At 43.9% G+C, this 17,500-nt stretch overlaps 1 protein-coding gene across 1 annotated transcript in view; it reads right to left on the bottom strand.

Annotated features, from left to right (window-relative positions):
* Nucleotides 1-17,500, bottom strand: part of LOC128688331 (homeobox protein HMX3-like) — a 51,853-nt gene that overhangs the window by 4,991 nt on the left and 29,362 nt on the right. The window contains exon 2 of the mRNA XM_053776106.2: nt 16,597-16,802. Within this exon, the coding sequence (XP_053632081.1) occupies nt 16,597-16,802 (206 nt within the window). The remainder of the gene's footprint in view (nt 1-16,596; nt 16,803-17,500) is intronic.

The following is a 17,500-nucleotide window of genomic DNA, read 5'->3' as shown; positions in this document are numbered from 1 at the left end:
GGGGCCAACTCAAACTGTGGCATTCATTACAGTAGCACCCAGGGAGATAGAACGAGGGAGATAGAACGAGGGAGATAGAACGAGGGAGATAGAGCCAGGGAGAGAGAACCAGGGAGGAAGAGCCAGGGAGATAGAGCCAGGGAGATAGAGCCGGCCCTCAAGCCTATTCATCATATGATAAGCGAGCGTCTGGGTGCTTTCAAACCTGCCTTAAATGTACCACTGTTGCAGCAATTCTGAATGAAGTGTTTGAATTAGAATTTGAAAGGTAGGGGAAAAGGAATGGGGAAGAAGGGAGAGAGAAGGGAGGGAGGGAGTGAGGGAGGGAGAGGGATAAAGAAGAAAGGGTGAGGGGACTAAGGCAGGAAAGGAGGATTGAGAGAGAGAGAGAGAGAGAGAGAGAGAGAGAGAGAGAGAGAGAGAGAGAGAGAGAGAGAGAGAGAGAGAGAGAGAGAGAGAGAGTGTGTAATGGCCCCTCGTAATACACCTTACTACCCAAAACATGCGTCCGAACACGTAACACCAGCCGCGGCTTCCTCTTCCAAGCACGGCACACACACGCACCTCCCACCTCTCCAGAACACAAGAACCTTATCATTTTTGTCTTCAGAACACAAGAACCTTATCGTTACTGTCTTCAGAACACAAGAAGACTATCATTACTGTCTTCAGAACACAACAGCCTATAACCACTGTCTTCACAACACATCTCTCAATATAGGTTGAGTCACAAATGAGAGGAATTTGAGATATGAACGGAAGCAGCCAAGACAGGCCTGGCAGGCACGAACCTCACCTCAACGGCAGTTAACAGGCAGAAATTGAACAGGGCTCGAACGGCGCAAGCTGTCACAGGCCCTATAAAACGATAACAAAAATTCAGAAGTTGAACAGGGCTTGATACGGCGCAAGCTGTCACAGGCTCTATAAAACAACAACAAGAAGGCAGAAGGTAAACAAGGCTCGATACGGCGCAAGCTGTCACAGGCCTTATAAAACGACAACAAGAATTCAGAAGTTGAACAGGTCTCGATACGGCGCAAACTGTCGCAGGCCCTATACAACGACAACAAAAAAGCAGGAGTTGAACACAGCGGCTCGTCAAATCTCTCCCCGGTAACACAATCCTCGCCCCCGCGTCCCATCACAGCCACGGCTTCCTTTGTTGCAACCACCCACCGCATTGTACCCGATGGCCGCTCATGCACCGGCTAACGACCCAATTTGGCCCAGTGATCATCGGGAAAGGCAACACCCGACGCCGGCCGGCCATGCGATCCGGGCCAGCCGGAGGGAAACGGACGAAGTCGAGGCGGCCAAGTAAACGAACACCCCCGAGGAAGCTGCCATTACGAGGATTAATCCTGGTAAGTGCCCATTGTTCGCCAATCACGCTGTGGGAGGCGAGCCAAAGGCAGAGGCGACAAAATTCAAAAAGAGGAAACTGTCTTTTGATCGCGTCCTCCACAATACTATCGCTTTGAAGTGAGAGAAAGAGAGAGAGAGAGAGAGAGAGAGAGAGAGAGAGAGAGAGGAGACAGAGAGATAGACAGCACATGGGAAAGACTGATAGCACAGGACTTTAAAGTCTACTTCTGTCTTTGGTAGAGCGAGAGAGAGAGAGAGAGAGAGAGAGAGAGAGAGAGAGAGAGAAAGCGTTCTCTGTTGATGCTACTGATGTTGGAGACGATACCTGAATTAGCAGTCTCTCTCTCATTATCTCTGAAACATTCAGCTGCTCCAGCGCAGCGTGAAGACCAGCGCGAAAGAGACAGACCGGAAATAAAAAAAAAAACAGAGAGAGAGAAGGCTCTCGCTTCCACGTCCGGTAAAGATAGTCCATCCATTCAGTGAAGATAGAAAGATTCTTAGTCTTGATTTAAGTTTTACTCTCTCTCTCTCTCTCTCTCTCTCTCTCTCTCTCTCTCTCTCTCTCTCTCTCTCTCTCTCTCTCTCTCTCTCTCTCTCTCTCTTTCTTTCTTTCTCTCTTTCTTTCTCTCTCTCTCTCTCTCTCTCTCTCTCTCTCTCTCTCTCTCTCACACACACACACACGCTTATCTACCCTCTTTAATGGGTGCCACTCTGCAACCCGGTTATAACGTCCCTTATCGCGCGGAATCAGCGGGTTACACAGTAGAGAACTCTACTAAATGACGCTAACATATTCTTCAGTATACCGTAAAACACTCAAAGAGAAAAAAAAATTATTCCCAGGTGGCAATAGAGGGGAAAGGAGGAGATTGGGCGAAACGTAGCAAGGAGAAACGGGAAATGTGAAGAGTAGCTTTCTCAACAACGTAACCGGGAGATAAGCACCTCTGTAATGACAGATGGCGTAGGGAGGGATTGCGCTTATCTCCGGTTTGAGAAGTGGACAAAATTTCGAATTGTTAGTAGGTATGATGGATTGTAGATATGGTAGATTGTAGATATGGTGGATTGTAGATATGGTGGATTGTAGATATGGTGGATTGTAGATATGGTGGATTGTTTGTAATATGGTAAAATGTAACATGGTAGATTGTAATATAGTAGTGTTCGAAGGTATGATAGATGTTTGTAGGTATTGTAGATTGTAGGTACGGTAGATTATATATAGGTATAGTAGACTGTTTGGAGATATAGTAGATAGTAGGTATGGTAGACTGTGTGTTGGCATGGTAGACTGTGTGTAGGTATGGTAGACTGTGTGTTGGTACGGTAGATTGTGTATAGGTATGGTAGACTGTGTTTTGGTATGGTAGACTGTGTGTAGGTATGGTAGACTCTGTGTTGGTAGACTGTGCGTAGGTATGGTAGACTGTGTGTAGGTATGGTAGACTGTGTGTAGGTATGGTAGACTGTGTGTAGGTATGGTAGACTGTGTGTAGGTATGGTAGACTGTGTGTAGGTATGGTACACTGTGTGTAGGTATGGTACACTGTGTGTAGGTATGGTATACTGTGTGTAGGTATGGTACACTGTGTGTAGGTATGTTAGACTGTGTGTAGGTATGTTAGACTGTGTGTTGGTATGGTAGACTGTGTGTAGGTATGGTAGACTGTGTGTAGGTATGGTACACTGTGTGTAGGTATGGTAGACTGTGTGTAGGTTTGGTACACTGTGTGTAGGCATGGAAGACTGTGTGTAGGTATGGTAGACTGTTTGTAGGTATAGTAGACTGTGTGTAGGTATGGTACACTGTGTGTAGGTATGGTACACTGTGTGTAGGTATGGTACACTGTGTGTAGGTATGGTATACTGTGTGTAGGCATGGAAGACTGTGTGTAGGTATGGTAGACTGTGTGTAGGTATGTTAGACTGTGTGTTGGTATGGTAGACTGTGTGTAGGTATGGTAGACTGTGTGTAGGTATGTTAGACTGTGTGTTGGTATGGTAGACTGTGTGTAGGTATGGTAGACTGTGTGTAGGTATGGTACACTGTGTGTAGGTATGGTAGACTGTGTGTAGGTTTGGTACACTGTGTGTAGGCATGGAAGACTGTGTGTAGGTATGGTAGACTGTTTGTAGGTATAGTAGACTGTGTGTAGGTATGGTACACTGTGTGTAGGTATGGTACACTGTGTGTAGGTATGGTACACTGTGTGTAGGTATGGTATACTGTGTGTAGGCATGGAAGACTGTGTGTAGGTATGGTGGACTGTGTGTAGGTATGTTAGACTGTGTGTTGGTATGGTAGACTGTGTGTAGGTATGGTAGACTGTGTGTAGGTATGTTAGACTGTGTGTTGGTATGGTAGACTGTGTGTAGGTATGGTAGACTGTGTGTAGGTATGGTACACTGTGTGTAGGTATGGTAGACTGTGTGTAGGTTTGGTACACTGTGTGTAGGCATGGAAGACTGTGTGTAGGTATGGTAGACTGTTTGTAGGTATGGTAGACTGTGTGTAGGTATGGTACACTGTGTGTAGGTATGGTAGACTGTGTGTAGGTTTGGTACACTGTGTGTAGGTATGGTAGACTGTTTGTAGGTATGGTAGACTGTGTGTAGGTATGGTAGACTGTGTGTAGGTATGGTAGACTGTGTGCAGGTATGGTAGACTGTGTGTAGGTATGGTAGACTGTGTGTAGGTATGGTAGACTGTGTGTAGGTATGGTAGACTGTGTGCAGGTATGGTAGACTGTGTGTAGGTATGGTAGACTGTTTGTAGGTATGGTAGACTGTGTGTAGGTATGGTAGACTGTGTGTAGGTGTGTACTGTGTGTAGGTATGGTAGACTGTGTGTAGGTATGGTAGACTGTGTGTAGGTATGGTAGACTGTGTGTAGGTGTGGTAGACTGTGTGTAGGTATGTTAGACTGTGTGTAGATATGGTACACTGTGTGTAGGTATGATAGACTGTGTGTAGGTATGGTAGACTGTGTGTAGGTATGGTAGACTGTGTGTAGGTATGGTAGACTGTGTGTAGGTATGGTAGACTGTGTGTCGGTATGGTAGACTGTGTGTAGGCATGGTAGACTGTGTGTAGGTATGATATACTGTGTGTAGGTATGGTAGACTGTGTGTAGGTATGGTAGACTGTGTGTAGGTATGGTAGACTGTGTGTAGGTATGGTAGACTGTGTGTAGGTATGGTAGACTGTGTGTAGGTATGGTAGACTGTGTGTAGGTATGGTAGACTGTGTGTAGGTATGGTAGACTGTGTGTAGGTATGGTAGACTGTGTGTAGGTATGGTAGACTGTGTGTAGGTATGGTAGACTGTGTGTAGGTATGGTAGACTGTGTGTAGGTATGGTAGACTGTTGTATTGTGTCAGTCGTGTACTGTACCATCAATGTTATTAAGATTTATATTCCTATTGTATACATCTAGTACATAGTTATCATCCATCTACATCTCTCTTTTGCTCCCTTTTCTCCCTGTTTTTTCACACTGACACTCTGTGTCTCCCAGGAACTCTTGCACTGTGTCTCCTTGGCACTGTTTCTCTCTGTCACTGTTTCTTCCTGGCACTGTTTCTCCCTGGCACTGTCTTACTGGCACTAACCATGGCACAGTACCTCCTTGGCACTGTGTCTCTCTGGCACTGTGTCTCCCTGGCACTCGGTGTCTTCCTGGCACAGTGTCTCCCTGACACTCTGTCTCCCTGGCACAGCGTCTCCCTGGTACTATGTTTTCCTGCTACTATGTCTCCCTGGCACTGTCTTCCCTGCACTATGTGTCTCCCTGACACTATGTCTCCCTGGAACTGTGTCTCCCTGGCACTCTATGTCTCCCTGCCACTGTGCTTCCCTGGAACTGTGTGTCTCTAGCAGTGTGTCTCCCTGGAACTGTCTCTCCATGGTACTGTATCTCCTCGGAACTGTGTCTCCCTGGAGCTGTGTGTCCCTGTCAATGTGTCTCCCTGGCACAGTATCTCCCTTTCACTGTGTCTCCCTGGCACTATGTCTCTATGTCACAGTGTGTCGTCGGCACTCTGTCTCCCTGGCACTGTTTCCCTGAAACCGTGTCTCCCTGGAACATGTCTCCCTGGAACATGTCTCCCTGGAACTGCGTCTCCCTTGCATTGTATCTCCCTGGCACTGTATCTCCCTTGCACTGTGTCTCCCTTGCACTGTGTCTCCCTGGCACGGTGTCTCCCTGGCACTGTGTTTCCCTGGCACTGTCTCCCTGGCACTGTGTCTCTCTGGAACTGTGTTTCCCTGGCACTGTGTTTCCCTGGCACTGTGTCTCCCTGGCACTGTGTCTCCCTGGCACTGTCTCCCTGGCACTGTGTCTCCCTGGCACTGTCTCCCTGGCACTGTCTCCCTGGCACTATCTCCCTGGCACTGTCTCCCTGGCACTGTGTCTCCCTGGCACTCTCTCCCTGGCACTGTGTCTCCCTGGCACTGTGTCTCCCTGGCACTGTCTCCCTGGCACTATCTCCCTGGCACTGTGTCTCCCTGGCACTGTCTCCCTGGCAAAATTCAACAAAATAAATTGGCAACAATCTTGTGGAAATTGGCGGCACTGCTGCAACTCCGGGGAATCATTTCTAAATTGACACATCAAAAGTTGACTGCAGGATGAAAAGTGTCGGCGGTGGTGGTGGGGATGGACGGGGAGGGATGGGGAGGGATGGATGGGGATGGAGAAGGAGTGGAAAGGAACGGGTGAGGGAGGTGGAGTGGGCAGTGTTGGGGGGATAGGGTGTGGGAGTGAGTACTTGGGCAGGTGGGGAGTGTTGGGAAAGAGAGGGAAGGGGTGAGTGGGGAGAAGGGAGAAGGGTGAAGGAGGGGAGGAGGGGGGGAGAGCAAGGAGGAGAGGGGAAAATAGTGAGCGTTACGAAAGTTTTATTTCGACTATCCAATCTCCATGAAACGACTGAGGGGCCTCGCTTGAAGATGCATTAAAATCGGACAAAACTGATTTCTTGATGTTTGAGCTGCGTTTGTAAGGCTGGTAGGACGCGTTTACCTTGATTGAAGTCAAACAGGAAGACTGTTACTGCTGTTGCTGTTGCTGCTGCTGGTACTGGTGCTGTTACTGCCACTACTGCGCTGTTGCAACAGCCTGGTCCAGCCCTGGAGTTAGGGAGGGACGGCGTCCTTTGCCTCTGATAGACTTTGAGTTTTCCTACTCCTGCAGCATGGTCCTGTTCCAGGCTTTTTCTTTGGTGCTTGCCTTGTGAACCAGGCTGTTACTGCTGGTGGCCAGCTGCCCCACGTATCCATCACAACCTAGCTGATCCGGCACTGGGCGGAGCAACTAGTCGAGTTTCTTCCTGAAGACAAATACTTGTTCCAGCAGTTTTTTGATACAATAGCTTTTAGCAAGATGTTAAATAATCTAGGACCAAGGATGCTGATACAATGTTTTCTTATTGTGCTTCCAGCGTTTTGCTTTTCACTGGGTTTATTATACATTTTCTTCCACATCTAGGATTTTAATTACCTTCCACGTATACATCATCGCATATCTCTCTCTCCTATTTCCTTCAATTTTGTGACCCTCTTGTTTACTGCATACAGAATCCTCTTTCAGTTTTTCATTCTTACCATATCTAAGCAGTGGGAACTTAGTCACGACCAAACTTGAAGACTTTGTTTATATCTTCTTGCACATTTTCTGTCTTCTACAGAGGTGATTGACTTCCTCATTCTGGTATCATACGCAAATGATACAAAGTTGTGACGAGTATCTGCTATCCGGACGAGAAACAGTAGAGGCGCCAGGACCGTGCCTCGGAGTACTGTGCGTTTAACCTTGATGATGCTGGATATTGCTCTGTTTATTGTTACTCTTTGTGTTCTGTCTCTCAGAAAGTTCAATATCTACTTCCCTGTTATACTTGTCGCCTTCAGTTTATGTACAGTCTCACCATGATCCCAGTTGTTAAATGTGTTTGCAAAACTCGTGTATACCACATCTGTCATGGTGATTTAGTAGCTGTGGCAAGCATGATCTTCCCGCTCTAAATCCTTGCTGGTTTGGTTTGTGCAAGTTATGCTGTTCCATAAAGTTTGTTAATGTGTTGTTGTAAACGTCCTGAATTGTATGTAATAATATAATATAATAAAATATAATAATAATATCTTTATTTACTACAAGCACATGTACAAGGTATACAGGTCTAGCTCACAATCGTGTCATTACGATTTCGTGAGTCGAGTTAGGTCAGTGTCCCAGGATGCGACCCACACCAGTCAACTAACACCCACGTACCAATTGTACTGATGGGTGAACATAGACAACAGGTGTAAAGAAACACCCCCTCTGTTTCTGCACTGGCTAGGAATCGAACCCAGACCCTCACTGTGTGAAGCCAGAGCTTTAGCCACCATGCCACCAGAGCACCTATGTAAGTGTCATTTGTCACACCTTATCAGTATCACCATACCACTTCTCAAAGGAACTACAGTATGTGTACAGTCTTTAATTCTCTGGTATTTCACCTAGATCTAAGCTCTTTCTCCTAAGAATATTGAGTGCTTGTGCTAGTGGCACTTTGCACTTCTTTAAAAAAGAAATTCCACGAATCAGGTCCAGGTGCTACGTGAGAAGGCATATTTTCTATTTCCTTTTAGAATTCGGAGATCACGAAAAAAATCCACATTCTCCGCCTTGCTTTTGTTTAATGGACTGAAGAACATTGATTCATATTTGTCGTTCAGAATTTTGTTTTTCCTGTTTCATCGTCAGTGACTAATGGTCTGGCTGTACACGTAGTTCTTGGAATTTACACGTGTAGAAATATTAGATGTTTCTAGCAATATCCTGAGTGGCTTTCTGTTCCCTTTGTGTTTATTCTCTCTGGTAACACAACTTATGTCTTTGTTCTATCTGTGTGATGAATGGTTTTGAAAACCGACAAGTTGAAGACTGAGACACTTATGCAACATATGGGAATCTTTATTTAGGAAACGTTTCGCCACACAGTGGCTTCATCAGTCCAATACAAAGTAGAAAGGTGTAAGGAGAGAAGGAGTTTGAGGTAATCAGTCCCTCAGCCTGGAGTCGATGCGTTCAGTCCATCAGTCTTGCAGAATGTACAGCATAGGGCCGTAGACGTGGCTTATATACTGTAGACAAGTGAGGCGAAGCAGGAGGAGTCATAGTGGTACCTTCCACTAGTCGAAGTAAGTCTTCGTCCAAAGGTTGGACAAGTTTGAAGTTTGCATAAGTGTCTCAGTCTTCAACTTGTCTGTTTTTAAAACCATTCATCACAACTGTCAGACACTGCAGCATCATGGGATCTTGATACAAAGAATTCTTCAAACTTGTCCAGCCTTTGGACGAAGACCTACTTCGACTAGTGGATGGTACCACTATGACTCCTGCTTCGCCTCACTTGTCTACAGTATATAAGCCACATCTACGGCCCTTTGCTGTACATTCTACAAGACTGATGGACTGAACACATAGACTCCAGGCTGAGGGACTGATTACCTCAAACTTCTCTCCTTACACCTTTCTGCTTTGTATTGGACAGATGAAGCCACTGTGTGGTGAAACGTTTCCTAAATAAAGATTTCCATATGTTGCATAAGTGTTTTATCTTTGTTGTATCTCGGTGATCTCTCGGCTCAGATTATCTTTCTTTCGTTGTGACATATTCTCGTTTTAAAGCAGTTCAAGAACCTATTTTCTTCTGTGCATTTTTCTAGGCTTTCTTTCTGCATCTGATCTTCTTTTAGGTTTTCTTAGCGGCACATATTTCATACAGACGTTGTGTACTTCTGTGTTCAGCTTTCCCAGGCACTGGTAAGGATTTAGGGTGCCCATGACTGTTTCCCAGGATATGTCTGATTGATCTTTGTTAAAATTGTTCCAGTCAATTCTCTGATTCTTGAAGATAAATTTACTTAACATTCCTTCTCATACAACATCACTGGAATTCCCCATCACTGGACTGATACTTGTTTGTACTTCTGTGATGTTGTAAACAGAGTTTATCATGCTTGTGACTGTTATATGTCTGATTAGTTCCTTGTTGTTCGTGAAGATCATTTTAAGTATTATCATTGCTAGTGACTTCCGTTGTCTGTTGATTCAAAACAAACTTTTCATAAAGACTGTTGAGTTATCGTGCTTCCAGGAGCTATCTCTGGTACATCGCTGTGGTTTACAATCATCCGTTTCATATTTGGGAGGTTGAGGATAATATTCTGGTATTGGGAGGTTTTAAGACTTTCAAAACAGTTATCAATCTTCCTTATCTGATCCCTGAACTCCTCAATAGTTGGTGACGGTAGCTTATACACCAGGATAATTACCGGATTTCTATTTACCATTCTAATCCTCCTGTTGGTCTTCCTTCTTTGTGCCCTATTTTGGATCTGCCCGTTTCTTTCTTCGTCTAAAAAAAATCACTGCTCTTCTGTCATACCCCAACTTACTGTGTAGCGTCGCGTTCCTGTTGCATATCTTTCAAAGGCAAGTTCCTCCATATCTTTTTGACAGCAACGCCGCCCCTTTCTTAACATATTAGAACAATGTCTGGTGTTGGAAATGGTATAAAATATCGACAAGTTGAGGATTAAGACACATGTGCAACAGTTGGGTAGCTTTATTGATGAAACGTTTCGCCTACACTGTAGGCTTCTTCAGTCAAATACAAAGAGAGCAATAATAGTAATGAAAAAAAAGATGATATAGTCAGTCCATCAGCTTCATGGAGACGAACTCTTCTTAAGGCTGAGGGACTGATCACCTCAAATACTTTTTCTCCAAGGTTGATGTACTGATTATATCATATTTATTTCACTACTACTGCTCCCTTTGTATTTGACTGAAGAAGCCTATGTGAAGGCTGGATTAAGACACTGTTGCACATGTGCGTTAATCCAGTGTCTGGTGTGTTGATACCAGCACATTCTTCCAGCACATTCTTCCTCTTACGCAGATCCCCTAAGCATTGTACTTGTATATGTCCCGCTGCCTACAGTCTTTGTAATTTCGTGAGGTGTTCTGGATTCTCTGGCCTGCCTTTCCCTCGTTATATTTAGCCTGTCCTGCATATTGTTTTCCTTTTGTTATCTTTGCATCATTTGTATTGTTCTCATTTCCTTGCAGCCTTACTTCTGCCTCTTCTGTTCTATCCTAAGTATGTGTTTCTGTCTTAATTTTCGATTTAGGTTATTCCACAGGAAAACATGGAGACGATGGTGGAAAGAGGGATAGGTAATGGGGGATAGGAGGGGGGAGGGGATAGGAGAGGAAGACTGGTGGAGCAGAGGTATGGCAGTAGGGAGGAGGTAGAGGAGGAGGAGGAGGGTATGGGATAGAGAAGGGTATGGGAATAGGTATGGGTGGAGGTATGGCAGTGGGCGGGGAGGGGGTATGGGAGTGGGCAGGTAGGGGGGAATATGGGAGTAAGTGAGGAGTAGGGTACAGGAATGAATGGGAGGGGAAGGCATGGGAGTAGTGTCCCCACAAAGTCATCTGATTTCAAATATACATCACAACGTCATACATCAGAACATCATACATCACAACATCATACATCACAACATCATACATCACAACATACATCACAGTATGGTAAAATACACGAAAATCTGCATACAACAGCATAATTATCTTTACCTGCAGATCCCTGGTAGAAGAATTTGGCGTTATGGTCCCATGAAATGGTACCTCCCCATGCTTCCTTACCCATGAAATGGTACCTCCCCCTCCCCCGCACCTACCCCTGTTATCCAGTCTTTATGCTTCATGCAGTCATTAGAAAGAATATATTAGGCAGATTCCAGCAGCTGACACTTGAGTAAACAACGGCAATTGAAACGCCGGACCAAACACGTTGGCCAGTACATGGGATGAACCGGAGCATCAACAAATAAGAGTAGCGAACCGAAAGGAAGGATAGCAGAGGCAACCCCAGACACCATAGCTCTCACCGAGACAAGTCTTAGTGGAATGCTAACACGTTTCGGACCACTGGAGGTGCGCATGTTAAGGCTGACGTACGGAGTGGTGAAGCTGTGTGCAAACGCTGTTAGTTCGGCTGTCATATGCAGGAAACAGCGTCGGTGTTTTCTTTGTTTTTGGTTATAAGAGAAAACTGAAATTGAAAGAAGACTTGGTGGGAGGATGAAAGGGTAGAAAGGGGCGTTTCTAGGAGATGGTCTCTTAATTAGAATAGAAAGAAAGGGTAAAAGAATTAGGATAACCAGGAGAGAAGGAGGGAGAGAGAGAGAGAGAGAGAGAGAGAGAGAGAGAGAGAGAGAGAGAGAGAGAGAAGAGAGAGAGAGAGAGAGAGAGAGAGAGAGAGAGAGAGACAGACAGAGAGAGACAGAGAGAGACAGAGAGAGACAGAGAGAACCAGGAGAGATGGAGTGAGAGAGAGAGAGAGAGAGAGAGAGAGAGAGAGAGAGAGAGAGAGAGAGAGAGAGAGAGAGAGAGAGAGAGAGAGGGAGGGTGAAAGGGAGGGGAGGATTTCGTATCAATTTTCCATTCTGTATCAATAGTCAGCGACAACACCTGGTGAGCGGACCCCCCACAACTCTGGTTGTGAATGTGCTGGCTAGAGTAACTGCTCATCTGCCCTCTAGATGGCCACTCTCAACACTAAAACAGATACATACCACTGTGTGTACATACACTGAGATACACACCTCTCTGTGTACAGTACATACACTGACATACACACCTCTCTGTGTACAGTACATACACTGACATACACACCTCTCTGTGTACAGTACATACACTGACATACACACCTCTCTGTGTACAGTACATACACTGACATACACACCTCTTTGTGTACAGTACATACACTGACATACACACCTCTCTGTGTACAGTACATACACTGACATACACACCTCTCTGTGTACAGTACATACACTGACATACACACCTCTCTGTGTACAGTACATACACTGACATACACACCTCTCTGTGTACAGTACATACACTGACATACACACCTCTCTGTGTACAGTACATACAGTGACATACACACCTCTCTGTGTACATATACTGTATAAAAAAAGTATTAAAGACATCCAGAATGCAATTTTAAAATGGCAGACTAACTGACTGCCTGACTGACTGCTTGACTGACTGCCTGGCTGACTGCTTGACTGTTGCCTGACTGACTGCTTGACTGACTGCCTGACTGCCTGACTGAATGACTGCCTGACTGGCTGACTGACTGCCTGCCTGACTGACTGCCTGACTGACTGCTTGACTGTTGCCTGACTGACTGCTTGACTGTTGCCTGACTGACTGCTTGACTGACTGCCTGACTGCCTGACTGAATGACTGCCTGACTGGCTGACTGACTGCCTGCCTGACTGCCTGACTGACTGCCTGCCTGGCTGCCTGACTAACTGACTGACTGACTGACTGACCGAAGCTGTGAGTTGAACATCAAAGAGTATTTTTAATTTGTTTTTACCATTAGCTGTTATAAAGCCAGAAAAAATGGGATTTTAATGGGTAATATTAAATGGGGCGATTTTTATTACATGATCGCAAGAGCATTGAGAGATGATAATGGGTGAGGCATGTTAATGGGTGAGAGATGATAATGGATGAGGCATGATAATGGGTGAGGCATGGTAAAGGGTGAGGCATGATAATGGGTGAGGGATGGTAATGTGTGAGGGATGATGATGGGTGATGCATGATAATGGGTGAGGGATGGTAATGTGTAAGGGATGATGATGGGTGATGCATGATAATGGGTGAGGGATGGTAATATGTGAGGGATGATGATGGGTGATGCATGATAATGGGTGAGGGATGGTAATGTGTGAGGGATGATGATGGGTGATGCATGATAATGGGTGAGGGATGATAATAAGTGTAGTATAATAATGGGTGAAGCAAAAACTACCTTCAACAAACATAACCCCCCCACCACCACCACCAAACAAACACAACAATAACAGTCAAAAAACAAGCGTAACTCAACTCGTTCACACTTTCCGATGTGATGCCGTCATAGTCTCGTCCACTAAACACCCAGCCTTTCCAGCCTCCGGTAATCAGATTTGTGCCGGCTATAAATCAGATTTGTACCGGGTACAAATCTGATTGGTGCCGGACTTAAATCAGACGGAATGGAGGCGAAAAAACTTCAATTTTATCAACCCAAGAATTTTTTTTTATTCTATTAGGAGGAAAGGAAGTTGAATGGTTAAGATTTATGTAAATTTTTCAAAATGAAAAAAAAAATGCAGTGATTAATCTCTAATATATTGTGAAAAATTTAATTGATAATAAAATATTGCGAAGTTTTATATTTACACAATAATAATGGTAATAGTAATAATAATAATAATAATAATTATTATTATTATTATTATTATTATTATTATTATTATTATTATTATCATTATTATTATTATTATTATTATTATTATTATTATTATTATTATTATTATTATTATTATTATTATTATTATTACTAGGCTCGGGCTAGGATATGTAAGAGTGAGGGAAATTATTTCTCAGTAAAATTAGGCCTTAGCGAGGGATACGTGATGTCACTATGGTTACTTAACATACTGAAGATTGAGACACTTATGCAACATATGGGAGTCTTTATTGAGGAAACGTTTCGCCACACAGTGACTTCAGTCCAATACAAAGCAGAAAGTCGTAAGGAGAGGAGGAGTTTGAGGTAAATTTTTCCAACTTGAAACCATTGCTGAGAGTCCTGTGTTGGTTAGATCAGTTTAGCACGTTATTTACATTCCCTTTATTTATTCCCGTTTTCCATTTATACACCTCAATCATATCCTCCCTAATTCTACGCCTGTCTTAAAAAGGAAGATTCAGGGCCCTCAATCTATCCTAGTAGGCAAGATGATGGAAAAACATTTCGCTAACCAGTGGTGAAACGTCTATAATAAAGATTCCCATATGTTGCACATGTGTCTAATTTTCATCTTGTCGGTGTTGTCTACCATATACATACAAGATTTCTGATACACGGGATCAACTTTGTCATTCTCTTTGTAGGTTTTCCAGCGCAATTATATTCATTCTGTAATACGGTGACCAGAACTGTGCAGCATAATCTAAATGTGATCTAACCAACGATATACACAAGAGTTGAAGAACAACCTGAGGACTCCCGTTATTTATAGTTCGTGATATAAATCCAAAGATTCTATTTGCAGTGTCGTCTAAATCTTTTTACAATCAGTAATATTAAGATCTACATTACTGAGTTTATAAGTGTCGTGGTTGTTTATCATTCCATCGCTAGAACTTCGCATTTGTCTACGTTAAACTGCATCTGCCACTCCACCGACCACTACATCAGTCTGTTCAGATCTTCCTGAATAGACTGATGTAGTGGTCGAATTAATTCTGACGAGGACACTAGAGTATCCTCGTCAGAATTAATTTGACGGCCTATTTTGGTGTCATCGGTTAACTTGCTTATATCGTTATTTATTCCCTAATACAAAGTGAGAGTTGTCACAGTTGCTTTGCCGATGACTCTGTGCTTTTGGGAGATTCTGAAGGGAAGTTGCAAAGGTTCGTGGACGAATTTGGGAGGGTATGTAAAAGAAGGAAATTGTAAGTGAATAAAAAATTAAACAGGTATTGAAAGATTGGATATCAGATTGGAGGGAATGAGTATGGAGGAAGTGAATGTGGGAGTGGACTTGTCGACAGACGGGTCTGTGAAAGATGAGGTGAACTGGGTGGCGGACTGAGACGTCTGTGGAGACAAAGAACGCTGTCCATGGAAGCAAAATGGGCAATATACCAGAATACCTTGGTATCGAACACGAATCATGAATTTCAAACATGGCAGCAAGGAAGAGGCTGGAGGCAGCGTCTGAGGGCAATATGTGAGTGTGTGTGTGTGTGTGTGTGTGTGTGTGTGTGTGTGTGTGTGTGTGTGTGTGTGTATGTGTACTCACCTATTTGTGGTTGTAGGGGTCGATTCATAGCTACTGGCCCCGCCTCTTCACTGGCTGCTACTAGGTCCTCTCTCTCCCTGCTCCATGAGTTTTATCAAATCTCGTCTTAAAACTATGTATGGTTTCCGCCTCCACTACGTCACTTTCTAGGCTATTCCACTGCCTGACAACTTCATGACTGAAGAAATACTTCCTAACGTCCCTTTGACTTATAGGAGTCTTCAACTTCCAATTGTGACCCCTTGTTTCTGTGTCCCATCTCTGGAACATCCTGTCTTTGTCCACCTTGTCAATTCCTCGCAGTATATTATATGTCGTCATCATGTCTCCCCTGACCCTCCTGTCCTTCAGTGTCGTCGGGCTGATTTCACTTAACCTTTCTTCGTAGGACAATCCCCTTAGCTCTGGGATTAGTCTCGTTGTAAACCTTTGCCTTTTCTCTAATTTCTTGACGTGCTTGACCAGGTGTGCATTCCAAACTGGTGCTGCATTTTCCAATATGGGTCTGACAAATATGGTGTACAGAGTCTTGAACGATTCCTTACTGAGGTATCGGAACGCTATTCTTAGGTTTGCCAGACGCCCGTATGTTGCAGCAGTTATCTGACAGATGTGTGCCTCAGGAAATGTGCTCGGTATTATACTCACCCCAAGATCTTTTTCCTTGAGTGAGGTTTGCACTCTTTGGCCACCTAGACTATACTCTGTCTGCGGTCTTCTTTGCTCTTCCCCTATCGTCATGACTTTGCATTTGACTGGGTTAAATTCAAGAAGCCAGCTGATGGACCAGGCTTCTATCCTGTCCAGATCTATTTGTAGTCCTGCCTGATCCTCAGCTCATTTACAAGATAAGAATTATTATCATACCTCAGCTCATTTACAAGCTAAGAACTGTTATCCTATCTCAGCTTATTTACAAGATAAGAATTGTTATCCTACCTCAGCTCATTTACAAGCTAAGAACTGTTATCCTATCTCAGCTCGTTTACAAGATAAGAATTGTTATCCTACCTCAACTCATTTACAAGATAAGAATTGTTATCTTACTTCAGCTCATTTACAAACTAAGAACTGTTATCCTATCTCATCTCATTTACAAGACTCAGCCCTATTTAGGTACACTACCTCCCCCATGATGCGACCCATAACTGTCACCTAACACCCAGGTACTTACCTACTATTAGGTCGACAAGGGCAACAGTCGTAAGGAGGCTTACCCACACACACAGTTTACCTCACCCGGGTATCGAACCTATTTCCCCCAAACATCAAGGTTTAACTCACCATTTTCTTTCTCCCTGACCGACGCGAGAGCAGCCAAGGGTGGCAAGGCCCAGGGGGAGTACCAGGGGTTTTTGGCAGCTAAGGGCACCCCCATGCCCCCTAAGGGCGTCATGGGGGAGGCAGGGGCGACGCTCCCTAAGTCAGGGTACAGGGAGAGTAGTGGGTGTCGAGCAGCCAGGGCGGACATGTGACTCATTAGTCCTAATCTGTGGGAGAAAGAGAGGAAGAGGGTGAAACAAGTGTAAATAGCTGTTGTAAATGAGGGTGAAACAAGTGTAAATAGCTGTTGTAAATAAGGGTGAAACAAGTGTAAATAGCTACTATAAATGAGGGTGAAACAAATGTAAATAGCTGCTGTAAATGGGGGTGAAACAAGTGTAAATAGCTGCTGTAAATGAGGGTGAAACAAATGTAAATAGCTACTGTAAATGAGGGTGAAACAAGTGTAAATAGCTGCTGTAAATGAGGGTGAAACAAGTGTAAATAGCTACTGTAAATGAGGGTGCAAATGTATAAATAACTGCTGAAAATCACGGTGCAAACGTGTAAATAATTGTTGTAAATGAGGGTGTGAACGGGTAACTACCTGCTGTAAATGAGGGTGCAACAAGTGTAAAGAGCTGCTGTAAATTAGGGTGCAAAAGTGTAAATAACCGCTGTAAATGATGGTGTAAACATCCGTAAATGATTTTTGTCAGTAAGTGTGTAAATAAGGTAAAAGAACCCTTTCAAAATGAAGGTGTAAGTTGTGTAAATATCTCGTAGTAAACAAAACATCATTATAAATGTAAAACACTTGTAAATAAAACACTTGTAAATAAAACACTTGTAAATAAAACACTTGTAAATAAAACACTTGTAAATAAAACACTTGTAAATAAAACACTTGTAAATAAAACACTTG

Source organism: Cherax quadricarinatus, chromosome 19 (genome assembly GCF_038502225.1).
Source record: "Cherax quadricarinatus isolate ZL_2023a chromosome 19, ASM3850222v1, whole genome shotgun sequence".
Taxonomy (NCBI): domain Eukaryota; kingdom Metazoa; phylum Arthropoda; class Malacostraca; order Decapoda; family Parastacidae; genus Cherax; species Cherax quadricarinatus.
This window is presented reverse-complemented; position numbering and strand designations above follow the sequence as displayed.